We start from the raw sequence: 15,232 nt of genomic DNA on the forward strand, positions 1-15,232 counted from the left end.
CTGATCGTTACACCCGTTACACTCCTTCAATCTAAATCTGATCGTTACACCCCTGTTACACTCCTTCAATCTAAATCTGATCGTTACACCCGTTACACTCCTTCAATCTAAATCTAATCATACACCCCTGTTACACTCCTTCAATCTAAATCTGATCGTTACACCCGTTACACTCCTTCAATCTAAATCTAATCATACACCCCTGTTACACTCCTTCAATCTAAATCTGATCGTTACACCCGTTACACTCCTTCAATCTAAATCTGATCATACACCCCGTTACACTCCTTCAATCGAAATCTGATCATACACCCCGTTACACTCCTTCAATCTAAATCTGATCGTTACACCCGTTACATTCCTTCAATCTAAATCTGATCGTTACACCCCTGTTACACTCCTTCAATCTAAATCTGATCGTTACACCCGTTACATTCCTTCAATCTAAATCTGATCGTTACACCCCTGTTACACTCCTTCAATCTAAATCTGATCGTTACACCCGTTACACTCCTTCAATCTAAATCTGATCGTTACACCCCTGTTACATTCCTTCAATCTAAATCTGATCATTACACCCCGTTACACTCCTTCAATCTAAATCTGATCGTTACACCCGTTACATTCCTTCAATCTAAATCTGATCGTTACACCCGTTACACTCCTTCAATCTAAATCTGATCGTTACACCCGTTACACTCCTTCAATCTAAATCTGATCGTTACACCCGTTACACTCCTTCAATCTAAATCTGATCATACACCCGTTACACTCCTTCAATCTAAATCTGATCGTTACACCCCTGTTACACTCCTTCAATCTAAATCTGATCGTTACACCCGTTACACTCCTTCAATCTAAATCTGATCGTTACACCCGTTACACTCCTTCAATCTAAATCTGATCATACACCCCTGTTACACTCCTTCAATCTAAATCTGATCGTTACACCCCTGTTACACTCCTTCAATCTAAATCTGATCGTTACACCCGTTACACTCCTTCAATCTAAATCTGATCGTTACACCCCTGTTACACACCTTCAATCTAAATCTGATCATACACCCCGTTACACTCCTTCAATCTAAATCTGATCATACACCCCGTTACACTCCTTCAATCTAAATCTGATCATACACCCCGTTACACTCCTTCAATCTAAATCTGATCATACACCCCGTTACACTCCTTCAATCTAAATCTGATCGTTACACCCGTTACACTCCTTCAATCTAAATCTGATCGTTACACCCGTTACACTCCTTCAATCTAAATCTGATCGTTACACCCCTGTTACACTCCTTCAATCTAAATCTAATCATACACCCCGTTACACTCCTTCAATCTAAATCTGATCGTTACACCCGTTACACTCCTTCAATCTAAATCTGATCATACACCCCGTTACACTCCTTCAATCTAAATCTGATCGTTACACCCATTACACTCCTTCAATCTAAATCTGATCGTTACACCCGTTACACTCCTTCAATCTAAATCTGATCGTTACACCCGTTACATTATTTCAATCTAAATCTGATCGTTACACCCCTGTTACACTCCTTCAATCGAAATCTGATCATATACCCGTTACACTCCTTCAATCGAAATCTGATCATACACCCCGTTACACTCCTTCAATCTAAATCTGATCATACACCCCTGTTACACTCCTTCAATCGAAATCTGATCATACACCCCGTTACACTCCTTCAAACGAAATCTGATCATACACCCCGTTACACTCCTTCAATCGAAATCTGATCATACACCCCGTTACACTCCTTCAATCTAAATCTGATCGTTACACCCGTTACATTCCTTCAATCTAAATCTGATCGTTACACCCCTGTTACACTCCTTCAATCTAAATCTGATCGTTACACCCCTGTTACACTCCTTCAATCTCAATCTGATCGTTACACCCCTGTTACACTCCTTCAATCTAAATCTGATCGTTACACCCCTGTTACACTCCTTCAATCTAAATCTGATCGTTACACCCGTTACACTCCTTCAATCTAAATCTGATCGTTACACCCCTGTTACATTCCTTCAATCTAAATCTCATCATTACACCCGTTACACTCCTTCAATCTAAATCTGATCGTTACACCCGTTACATTCCTTCAATCTAAATCTGATCGTTACACCCGTTACACTCCTTCAATCTAAATCTGATCGTTACACCCGTTACACTCCTTCAATCTAAATCTGATCGTTACACCCCTGTTACACTCCTTCAATCTAAATCTGATCGTTACACCCGTTACACTCCTTCAATCTAAATCTAATCGTTACACCCCTGTTACACTCCTTCAATCTAAATCTAATCGTTACACTCCTGTTACATTCCTTCAATCTAAATCTAATCATACACCCGTTACACTCCTTCAATCTAAATCTGATCGTTACACCCGTTACACTCCTTCAATCTAAATCTGATCATACACCCCGTTACACTCCTTCAATCTAAATCTAATCATACACCCCTGTTACACTCCTTCAATCTAAATCTGATCGTTACACCCGTTACACTCCTTCAATCTAAATCTAATCATACACCCCTGTTACACTCCTTCAATCTAAATCTGATCGTTACACCCGTTACACTCCTTCAATCTAAATCTAATCATACACCCCTGTTACACTCCTTCAATCTAAATCTGATCGTTACACCCGTTACACTCCTTCAATCTAAATCTGATCATACACCCCGTTACACTCCTTCAATCGAAATCTGATCATACACCCCGTTACACTCCTTCAATCTAAATCTGATCGTTACACCCGTTACATTCCTTCAATCTAAATCTGATCGTTACACCCCTGTTACACTCCTTCAATCTAAATCTGATCGTTACACCCGTTACACTCCTTCAATCTAAATCTAATCGTTACACCCCTGTTACACTCCTTCAATCTAAATCTGATCATACACCCCGTTACACTCCTTCAATCTAAATCTGATCGTTACACCCCTGTTACACTCCTTCAATCTAAATCTGATCGTTACACCCGTTACACTCCTTCAATCTAAATCTGATCATACACCCCGTTACACTCCTTCAATCTAAATCTGATCGTTACACCCCTGTTACACTCCTTCAATCTAAATCTGATCGTTACACCCGTTACACTCCTTCAATCTAAATCTGATCGTTACACCCCTGTTACACTCCTTCAATCTAAATCTGATCATACACCCCGTTACACTCCTTCAATCTAAATCTGATCATACACCCCGTTACACTCCTTCAATCTAAATCTGATCATACACCCCGTTACACTCCTTCAATCTAAATCTGATCGTTACACCCGTTACACTCCTTCAATCTAAATCTGATCGTTACACCCGTTACACTCCTTCAATCTAAATCTGATCGTTACACCCCTGTTACACTCCTTCAATCTAAATCTAATCATACACCCCGTTACACTCCTTCAATCTAAATCTGATCGTTACACCCGTTACACTCCTTCAATCTAAATCTGATCATACACCCCGTTACACTCCTTCAATCTAAATCTGATCGTTACACCCGTTACACTCCTTCAGTCTAAATCTGATCATACACCCCTGTTACACTCCTTCAATCGAAATCTGATCATACACCCCGTTACATTCCTTCAATCGAAATCTGATCATACACCCCGTTACATTCCTTCAATCGAAATCTGATCATACACCCCGTTACACTCCTTCAATCGAAATCTGATCATACACCCCGTTACACTCCTTCAAACGAAATCTGATCATACACCCCGTTACACTCCTTCAATCGAAATCTGATCATACACCCCGTTACACTCCTTCAATCTAAATCTGATCGTTACACCCATTACACTCCTTCAATCTAAATCTGATCGTTACACCCGTTACACTCCTTCAATCTAAATCTGATCGTTACACCCGTTACATTCCTTCAATCTAAATCTGATCGTTACACCCCTGTTACACTCCTTCAATCGAAATCTGATCATACACCCGTTACACTCCTTCAATCGAAATCTGATCATACACCCCGTTACACTCCTTCAATCGAAATCTGATCATACACCCCTGTTACACTCCTTCAATCGAAATCTGATCATACACCCCGTTACACTCCTTCAAACGAAATCTGATCATACACCCCGTTACACTCCTTCAATCGAAATCTGATCATACACCCCGTTACACTCCTTCAATCTAAATCTGATCGTTACACCCGTTACATTCCTTCAATCTAAATCTGATCGTTACACCCCTGTTACACTCCTTCAATCTAAATCTGATCGTTACACCCCTGTTACACTCCTTCAATCTCAATCTGATCGTTACACCCCTGTTACACTCCTTCAATCTAAATCTGATCGTTACACCCCTGTTACACTCCTTCAATCTAAATCTGATCGTTACACCCGTTACACTCCTTCAATCTAAATCTGATCGTTACACCCCTGTTACACTCCTTCAATCTAAATCTGATCGTTACACCCGTTACATTCCTTCAATCTAAATCTGATCGTTACACCCGTTACACTCCTTCAATCTAAATCTGATCGTTACACCCGTTACACTCCTTCAATCTAAATCTGATCGTTACACCCGTTACACTCCTTCAATCTAAATCTGATCGTTACACCCGTTACACTCCTTCAATCTAAATCTGATCGTTACACCCGTTACACTCCTTCAATCTAAATCTAATCGTTACACCCCTGTTACACTCCTTCAATCTAAATCTAATCGTTACACCCCTGTTACATTCCTTCAATCTAAATCTAATCATACACCCGTTACACTCCTTCAATCTAAATCTGATCGTTACACCCGTTACACTCCTTCAATCTAAATCTGATCATACACCCCGTTACACTCCTTCAATCTAAATCTGATCATACACCCCGTTACACTCCTTCAATCTAAATCTAATCATACACCCGTTACACTCCTTCAATCTAAATCTGATCGTTACACCCGTTACACTCCTTCAATCTAAATCTAATCATACACCCCTGTTACACTCCTTCAATCTAAATCTGATCGTTACACCCGTTACACTCCTTCAATCTAAATCTAATCATACACCCCTGTTACACTCCTTCAATCTAAATCTGATCGTTACACCCGTTACACTCCTTCAATCTAAATCTGATCATACACCCCGTTACACTCCTTCAATCGAAATCTGATCATACACCCCGTTACACTCCTTCAATCTAAATCTGATCGTTACACCCGTTACATTCCTTCAATCTAAATCTGATCGTTACACCCCTGTTACACTCCTTCAATCTAAATCTGATCGTTACACCCGTTACACTCCTTCAATCTAAATCTGATCGTTACACCCGTTACACTCCTTCAATCTAAATCTGATCGTTACACCCCTGTTACATTCCTTCAATCTAAATCTGATCATTACACCCCGTTACACTCCTTCAATCTAAATCTGATCGTTACACCCGTTACATTCCTTCAATCTAAATCTGATCGTTACACCCGTTACACTCCTTCAATCTAAATCTGATCGTTACACCCCTGTTACACTCCTTCAGTCTAAATCTGATCGTTACACCCGTTACACTCCTTCAATCTAAATCTGATCATACACCCGTTACACTCCTTCAATCTAAATCTGATCGTTACACCCCTGTTACACTCCTTCAATCTAAATCTGATCGTTACACCCGTTACACTCCTTCAATCTAAATCTGATCGTTACACCCGTTACACTCCTTCAATCTAAATCTGATCATACACCCCGTTACACTCCTTCAATCTAAATCTGATCGTTACACCCCTGTTACACTCCTTCAATCTAAATCTGATCGTTACACCCGTTACACTCCTTCAATCTAAATCTGATCGTTACACCCCTGTTACACTCCTTCAATCTAAATCTGATCATACACCCCGTTACACTCCTTCAATCTAAATCTGATCATACACCCCGTTACACTCCTTCAATCTAAATCTGATCATACACCCCGTTACACTCCTTCAATCTAAATCTGATCATACACCCCGTTACACTCCTTCAATCTAAATCTGATCGTTACACCCGTTACACTCCTTCAATCTAAATCTGATCGTTACACCCGTTACACTCCTTCAATCTAAATCTGATCGTTACACCCCTGTTACACTCCTTCAATCTAAATCTAATCATACACCCCGTTACACTCCTTCAATCTAAATCTGATCGTTACACCCGTTACACTCCTTCAATCTAAATCTGATCGTTACACCCCTCATAATTCTCATGAGGTTTTACAGTAATATACTCTCTACTTAGATACTGCATACACAAAGCTCTAAAACAGTGTCTTAGAGATATCTGCTGATTAAAAAAAGCTGCATTTCAGAATGAAATAAACAGTTAAATGGGAAGAGTGATTTAGTGTTTCCAAGCTGAGAGTGAGAATAATGATCCTGTTTCACCAGAGGGGGGCACTGTGGAGTTAACCCGACATCTGGGCTTGTTTCATTCCATTAAATTGGACCCCTGCTAACCAAGTAAACCAATTAATTAAATATACTAGGCCTTGTGAAACATCTGAGAGTGCTGAGCTGATGGAGAGCATGTGTCACGGGCACTGGATGTGTATTTAATTAGAGCACCTACTCCACATTGCTCCAAATGGGGCAGATTAAAAGAGGTTGCCGCAAAACATCCAAAGGCAAAAAAAAAACAAAAAAACGGAGACACAGAACTGCGCAAATGAACAGAAGAAAAGGAAACCATTTCATCCACCCACGCAAATCAGCGACTTTCTTTGATCTACCAATCCAAGTCAGTAGTAAATGGATGCTAGGGCAAAGGTTTCTGACGAGAGGTCACTTATTGCCGGGAGGAATTTCTCGGACACAGTCCTTTCTCTCTCTGCTCTGCTTCGCACAATCTGATTAGATTTTCTTGATCAGGTTTTATAGACATTAGAGCTGAACTAACCAGCTCTGACATGCTCCCCTTTCACTTTGAGGAACACAGGGACAGGTCGGTGTGTGTGTGTGTGTGTGTGTCTAGCTGGAGGTAAGCCTCCTCCCACTGTTTTCAACAGCTCACTGCAAAGACGCACAAGAAACTTCACAACTACTTAACACGACACCACACAATTACACAACACATTAAACACACGGTCACTTCTCCCGCTCTCTTCCTGTCTCTCTTTGCACACACACAACTAGAAATGTGTCAGGAAAAACACCAGTGCTGATACTTGAAATGTTCTGTCCTGTTTATTAGCTGCATCGTATATAAACGTCCAGTTGTCATAGCTAAAATGCCTGGACAATATACAGAGAAGAAATATGATCCAAGACACTAAAGTTGGAAGAATAAATAGGAAAAAATATAATAAATAGTTTTTCATGAAGGATAAACCTTATACTGTTTTAAAAGCAAGAGGTGAAAATCATAATGCCAGATCAAAATATCAACTTCATCGGGATACATAGAATTGATTTATAATTGCTGCACGATTGCTCATAGACCTCAGAATCAAACTCAGATTGAAACATGCCGTACAAGGAAATACCAAAACGCGAGTCTTCATCAAAGACTTTATCAAGAGCCTGTGCCCTAAGGAATTTGCACAAAACGTCTAAGATAAAGGTTCTCATTTGAGCACTGTAGCTTTCATTAATCAACGACAGACTCAAATATGAAAGGCCAAGAGCTTAATTGTCTGAGCATGTTACACTACGCCTGTAGAAAGCTTCAAGCATTCAGATGTTTTCGACGAGAAGTGTTGATCCAACACACATGAGCCCCAGATGTATGTGTGTAGCCAAAGTGAGCATGAAACACACCCTGCTAAACCTCCCACAGACATCTTCCAAAGCTGGATGTGTACAGCTGCTATTGTGCTCAACATCAGAAGATATAAAACTACACATACTGTGTCTGATCAGTCCATAACAGATCCATATCTGCTCAGTGCTCCACACCTCCGTATCTGATCAACGTCCCAGATATCTAGATCTGATCATTGCTCTGAACAGTTGTATCTGTATCTGATCAGTGCTCCGCATATCTATATATGATCAGTGCTAGGCATATCTGTATGTGTACCTGATCAGTGCTAGGCATATCTGTATGTGTACCTGATCAGTGCTAGGCATATCTGTATCTGTACCTGATCAGTGCTAGGCATATCTGTATCTGATCAGTGCTAGACATATCTGTATCTGTACCTGATCAGTGCTAGGCATATCTGTATCTGATCAGTGCTAGGCATCTCTGTATCTGTACCTGATCAGTGCTAGGCATATCTGTATCTGATCAGTGCTAGGCATCTCTGTATCTGTACCTGATCAGTGCTAGGCATATCTGTATCTGATCAGTGCTAGACATATCTGTATCTGTACCTGATCAGTGCTAGGCATATCTGTATCTGATCAGTGCTAGGCATCTCTGTATCTGTACCTGATCAGTGCTAGGCATATCTGTACCTGATCAGTGCTAGGCATATCTGTATCTGTACCTGATCAGTGCTAGACATATCTGTATCTGATCAGTGCTAGACATATCTGTACCTGATCAGTGCTAGGCATATCTGTATCTGATCAGTGCTAGACATATCTGTATCTGTACCTGATCAGTGCTAGACATATCTGTACCTGATCAGTGCTAGACATATCTGTATCTGATCAGTGCTAGACATATCTGTATCTGATCAGTGCTAGACATATCTGTATCTGATCAGTGCTAGACATATCTGTATCTGATCAGTGCTAGACATATCTGTATCTGATCAGTGCTAGACATATCTGTATCTGATCAGTGCTAGGCATATCTGTATCTGATCAGTGCTAGACATATCTGTATCTGTACCTGATCAGTGCTAGGCATATCTGTACCTGTACCTGATCAGTGCTAGGCATATCTGTACCTGATCAGTGCTAGGCATATCTGTATCTGTATCTGATCAGTGCTAGGCATATCTGTACCTGATCAGTGCTAGACATATCTGTACCTGATCAGTGCTAGGCATATCTGTATCTGATCAGTGCTAGACATATCTGTATCTGTATCTGATCAGTGCTAGACATATCTGTATCTGATCAGTGCTAGACATATCTGTATCTGATCAGTGCTAGACATATCTGTATCTGTACCTGATCAGTGCTAGACATACAGTGAGGGAAAAAATTATTTGATCCCCTGCTGATTTTGTACGTTTGCCCACTGACAAAGAAATGATCAGTCTGTAATTTTAATGGTAGGTGTATTTGAACAGTGAGAGGCAGAATAACAACAAAAAAATCCAGAAAAAAGCATTTCAGAAAAGTTCTACATTGATTTGCATTTTAATGAGTGAAATAAGTATTTGATCCCCTATCAATCAGAAAGATTTCTGGCTCTTTTATACAGGTAAGGAGCTGAGATTACAGTAGGAGCACTCTCAGGGAGTGCTCTTAATCTCAGCTCATTAACTGTATGAAAGACACCTGTCCACAGAAGGAAGCAATCAATCAGATTCCAAACTCTCCATCATGGCCAAGACCAAAGAGCTGTCCATGGATGTCAGGGACAAGATTGTAGACCTACACAAGGCTGGAATGAGCTACAAGACCATCGCCAAGCAGCTTGGTGAGAAGGTGACAACAGTTGGTGCGATTATTCCCAAATGGAAGAAACACAAAAGGACTGTCAATCTTCCTCGGTCTGGGGCTCCATGCAAGATCTCACCTCATGGAGTTTCAATGATCATGAGAACGGCGAGGAATCAGCCCAGAATTACACTGGAGGACTTTGTCAATGATCTCAAGGCAGCTGGGACCATAGTCACCAAGAAAACAACTGGTAACACAGTACGCTGTGAAAGACTGAAATCCAGTAGCGCCCGCAAGGTCCCCCTGCTAAAGAAAGTTTGCCAGTGAACATCTGAATGATTCAGAGGAGAACTGGGTGAAAGTGTTGACCAAATGAGACCAAAATCCAGCTCTTTGGCATCAACTCAACTCGCCGTGTTTGGAGGAGGAGGAATGCTGCCTATGACTCCAAGAAGACCATCCCCACCATCAAACATGGAGGTGGAAACATTATGCTTTGGGGGTGTTTTTCTGCTAAGGGGACAGGACAACCGCACCGCATCAAAGGGACGATGGACGGGCCCATGTACCGTCAAATCTTGAGTGAGAACCTCCTTCTCTCAGCCAGGGCATTGAAAATGGGTCATGGATGGATATTCCATCCTGACAATGACCCAAAACACACGGCCAAGGCAACAAAGGAGTGGTTCAAGAAGAAGCACATTAAGGTCTTGTAGTGGCCTAGTCAGTCTCCAGACCTTAATCCCATAGAAAATCTGTGGAGGGAGCTGAAGGGTCAGCCACAAATCCTTAATGACTTGGAGAGGATCTGCAAAGAGGAGTGGGCCCAAATTCCTTGAGAAGTGAGATGTGTGCAAACCTGGTGGCCAACTACAAGAAATGTCTGACGTCTGTGATTGCCAACAAGGGTTTGCCACCAAGTACTAAGTCATGTTTTGCAAAGGGGTCAAATATTTATTTCACTCAATAAAATAAAAAATCAATGTAGAACTTTTTTTGAAATGTGTTTTTCTGGATTTTTTTGTTGTTATTCTGTCTCTCACTGTTCAGATATACCTACCATTAAAATTACAGACTGATCATTTCTTTGTCAGTGGGCAAACGTACAAAATCAGCAGGGGATCAAATAATTTTTTCCCTCACTGTATCTGTACCTGATCAGTGCTAGGCGTATCAGTATCTGATCAGTGTCATATCTGTATCTGTACCTGATCAGTGCTAGGCATATCTGTATCTATATCCGATTAGGGCTAGGCATATCCGTATCTGTACCTGATTAGTGCTAGGCATATCTCTACCTGATCAGTGCTAGGCACATCAGTATCTGATCAGTGATGGGCATATCCGTATCTGTATCTATGTAGTGCTCCATATTTGTATCTGATCAGTGCTGCAAATAACTGCATTTGTATCTGTACATCTTTCTCTCATCACAAGTTCATAACTGGTCTCAGTAATTAAAAAATAAAATGCGTGCAAAAGTCTATGTATTATCAGACTGGTGGAGTTGCTTAGTTGCTTCTATTTACCAAAATACAAACCAACTCATATCTAGGCAGTCACTAACAGTGAATTAATGCAGGTTTTCAATAATGTGGCCTTTGTTTTTCCTGAGAGTTTCATATCTGACCGCTCGCTCAACAGATGCTCTGGGAATCTTTCTGGCAAGCGTTCTTCAGTCACGCAGCGACACAGTTATTCAAATCATGGAGATCAAGCAGTGTTTCCGTCTCTTTTTTCCTCTGTGTCTGTCTTTCATTCCGTCCTCTGTCCTTCCTAGTCCTATTGATCCATAAAGGTCACCATGTGTCCAGCAAATGCCCAAAGCCATTTTTACTCAATGACCATTTTATCTGCAGACCATTACCACTCACAGCTCCACTGTTCTGTCCACACAACCACAACAACAAGAGCTTTCTATCCTCACTCTTTTTTAGATCACTAAAGTGGGTTAGATTAAGTTTCTTCGAATCATGTGACTCAAGTTTAGGGTAAATTGGCTTTCTAAGCTATTTTTTCCTGTCAGTAGGATTATCTGAGCGGTTTCAGTTAACCACATGCTTAAGTGCACATTCTGATCTGCAATACTCAGCTTGAATCAAACCCGTGCAAACACGCCCCCCCCTTAGCGTGTTTCTTTTAAGCAGGTGAGAAAACAGCTATTGCACTCAGTTGTGGACTCAGGTGTAGATTGAGGTTGTCTCTGTCTCTGAATTGACCCGAGTGCAGGAAGTGAATCAAACATGTTGTGTATTTTGGGTTGCAGCATTCTTCTGTATATGCAAACTGCTAAACTGAGCCCAAGCCTGAGCCTGTAGGGGTGTGGAAATATATATGCTCTGGATATTTGAGCTAAAGAATAAAAAAAAAAAAGAAAGAAAAACAGAAAAAAAAAAATCTGGATGCATCACAAAATGCTTTAAACATAATAATAATAATAATAATAATAATAATAATAATAATAATAATAGTAGTAATAAAAACAACAACAATAATAACAACAATAAAAATAATAATAACAACAATAAAAATTAATAATAAAATAATAAATTAAAAAAAATAATAATAATCTAATCATTTATTTAGTGGCAGCCTCTGCATTTTCCATGCTCATGTTAAAATCTTTCTTTCCTGTATTTCTAACCAGTTGAATGGGTAAAGTTGTGCAATCACCTCAACCACTTTCTCCTAATTTTAATTTGTTGTGTGAATCCAAACAGACGATAAAATGAATTTTGCTAGGATTTGGACTAAGTGGTATGAAAGCCCTCTAAGAGAACATTAAACAAAGCTACTAAGCCACTTCAGAGATCATTAAAAAATAAAAATAAAAAAGGACTTACCTGGAGACTTCTTGCAAGAGCGTGATGGCATCATGTAGTTCTGTCTGGGCAATAGCGGTGAGGACGGCAGTGACATGGACACTGCTTTAGAAAGTGACAGTTTCAACCCGTCGTCAGGAGGGCAAGCCGTGGCAGTGCTGGAATCCTGCACCCCACTGCCCAGTCCTCTCCTCTGTGCACCGAGCAAGTGTGGCTCCCCAACTGGAGGAAGAAAACAAGAGAGGGAGAAGGAGTCAGCAGTTAGCACGTCAGTCTGACAGAATGAGATGAACTCTGCTGGTCACATGATAATACATGAAATAATCCATCTGGCTAGACACATCTGCATCATGGAACCGAGAACAAACATCTCTTCACAAAAATAAGACAGTTCTATGAAGCAGTTGCTGACATTTGATTTCATTTCCATCAGACGATGATGAGGAACCCAAACAAATCCAAAATACAGATTAGAGAAGTCTCAATTAGAACATATAGAGCTTGTGTGTTGACATTAGAGATCCCAGAGCTCAACAGGTTGAAACTTATATTGTAATTATCTTAACTGCCTTTTAAAAATGATGACTGCACACAACATTTCTGTAATGTGTCTGACATGCTTTCAACACTGGTATTAACGGAGTAAATTCCAGCAGTCGTAAATAACAAAAAAAAAAAAAAAAAAAAAAAAAATCATTAAAAAGGCATGCAGTGTCCCATTCATGAAGAGGCAAGCCGAACATCTCAGAGGCTTAAATGACTCATTTTCTAAATAAAAGTCTGTAATTAATTAGAAGGGGTCTGGCTCTGACTCCATCGGATGGAATTAGATGTGAAATCAAATCAAATCAAATGAGGGAATATGAGGTTGAAGTGCAAAATATCTAAACAACACGGGTGTCAGATTCTCACTGCAACATCTGCTTAGAAATAGAGGAATCTAAACTTCTATACAGAAAATTTCACTAAAATAAACACTTGCAAACAGTGTCTCTCTTGTGCATGAACAGATGATGCAATGACGCACAGCAGGTAGGGAAACAATTGAACAACCAAATATTTAATCAATTATTTTTCAATTCAAGAGGAAAAGAAAATCTCAAACACAAATATAAAATATATTGACAAAGGTTTTGGGACACCCCTCCAAATCATTGAATTCATGTGTTGTTTTTCAGGGGTTGGGTTTGGCCCCTTAGTTCCAGTGAAAGGAACTCTTAATGCTTCAGTATACCAAGACTTTATGGACAATTCCAAGCTCCCAACTTTCTTGGAACAGTTTGGGGATGGTTCCTTCCTGTTCCAGCATGACTGCACACCAGTGCACAAAGCAAGAACATGGATGAGTCCTGACCTCAACCTGATAGAACACCTTTGGGATGAATTAGAGCGGAGACCTTCTCATCCAGCATCAGTGCCTGACCTCACAAATGCGCTTCTAGAGGAATGGTCAAAAATTCCTATCAACACACTCCTAAACCTTGTGGAAAGGGCAGGACAACTCCATATTACATTCACATGCATGTCAAAGCAGATGTCCCAGTTTTGGAATGGCTCACAGTCTCCGCTCTAATTCATCCCAAAGGTGTTCCATCAGTTTGAGGTCAGGACCCAGGCCATTCAAGTTCCTCCACACCAAACTCTCTCATCCACGTCTTTATGGACCTTGCTTTGTGCACTGGTGTGCAGTCATGTTGGAACAGGAAGGGGTCATCCCCAAACTGTTCCCACAAAGTTGGGAGCTTGAAATTGTTCAAAATGTCTTGGTATGCTGAAGCATTAAGAGTTCCTTTCACTGGAACTAAGGGGCTGAGCCCAACCCCTGAATTCAATGATTTAGACGGGTGTCCCAAAACATTTGGCAACATAGTGTACTTCTATTGTGAATTTTATCTCAAGAAAGACGCATATTGAGTCCTGACAAGGCAACAGCCATGAGCAGCGTCTCTGGGTGGGACGGATGGTGGTACTCTCTCCCCTGTCGATCAGCGCAGCTGCAGGCATGTGCATGGAGAAGAGGGTCAACAATGCTTTCCTCTGAATGTGTTAAAGTGCTCTTGTAAAGCAGCAGATCAAAAGATGCACTTCATGTGTCTCAGAGGAAGTGCTGATGCTTTAGTGTGACGAGGGAAGAGCTGGCTAGATACACGCTAAATGACTTAATTGGGCCCAAAATCACATACATATACACTCTTCTACACCATTTTGTAGTATAAATAGTGTAGTGATGTAGTACATCATTTGGGACACAACTACAGTGATCATGCAGGCAATCATTCATAATGTAATGTACATTTCCATGTGGACAAGCTCATACATAATTCTGCAATTATTGATCAGGTCTTTCCAGACTTCTACCTTTCTTTTTCTCTGTCTATAAAATAAGAGACGAGTCTTTTGTTCACAACACCACTAGCCTGGGAGTCAAAAAAGTCGGTATGCTTTCCTAATGGATGTGTAAATGACCACATCCTGAAAAATGACTGAACACCCTGTACTGTCAGACACCTTACTGTGCTTTTGACAACACCACACACACTCTTCTCCGCTCTGAAAGCATGTCAAGAACCACCTGCCTGGCTCAGAAGAGCCGCGCTCCTAAATAGTAAAAAACCAGCTGAATTCAGTCCGACCGCACAGCTGCATAATCGTGATTTAAGTCCCTCAGGAATGACAGCGTACTTTTACCTTGTAAAAAGCCTTTTTTTTATAAATGAGAAGATCTAATACATCAGCGCACACTGTGTTTGCCTTCATACAGGACAACCATGTTGGCACATCTGTGTGAATTTGGTTCCTTGGTGACTGGTGTAAACAGACCTCAGTGTTAAGCTCATACTAATTACAGGGGCAGCTTGTGCAT

At 40.7% G+C, this 15,232-nt stretch overlaps 1 protein-coding gene across 3 annotated transcripts in view; it reads right to left on the reverse strand.

Annotated features, from left to right (window-relative positions):
• Nucleotides 1-15,232, reverse strand: part of tanc1b (tetratricopeptide repeat, ankyrin repeat and coiled-coil containing 1b) — a 131,370-nt gene that overhangs the window by 82,052 nt on the left and 34,086 nt on the right. For all 3 annotated transcript variants that reach the window (XM_058392995.1, XM_058392994.1, XM_058392993.1), the window contains exon 3: nt 12,391-12,591. In XM_058392995.1, the coding sequence (XP_058248978.1) occupies nt 12,391-12,591 (201 nt within the window). The remainder of the gene's footprint in view (nt 1-12,390; nt 12,592-15,232) is intronic.

This window comes from Hemibagrus wyckioides, linkage group LG06, assembly GCF_019097595.1.
Source record: "Hemibagrus wyckioides isolate EC202008001 linkage group LG06, SWU_Hwy_1.0, whole genome shotgun sequence".
NCBI lineage: Eukaryota > Metazoa > Chordata > Actinopteri > Siluriformes > Bagridae > Hemibagrus > Hemibagrus wyckioides.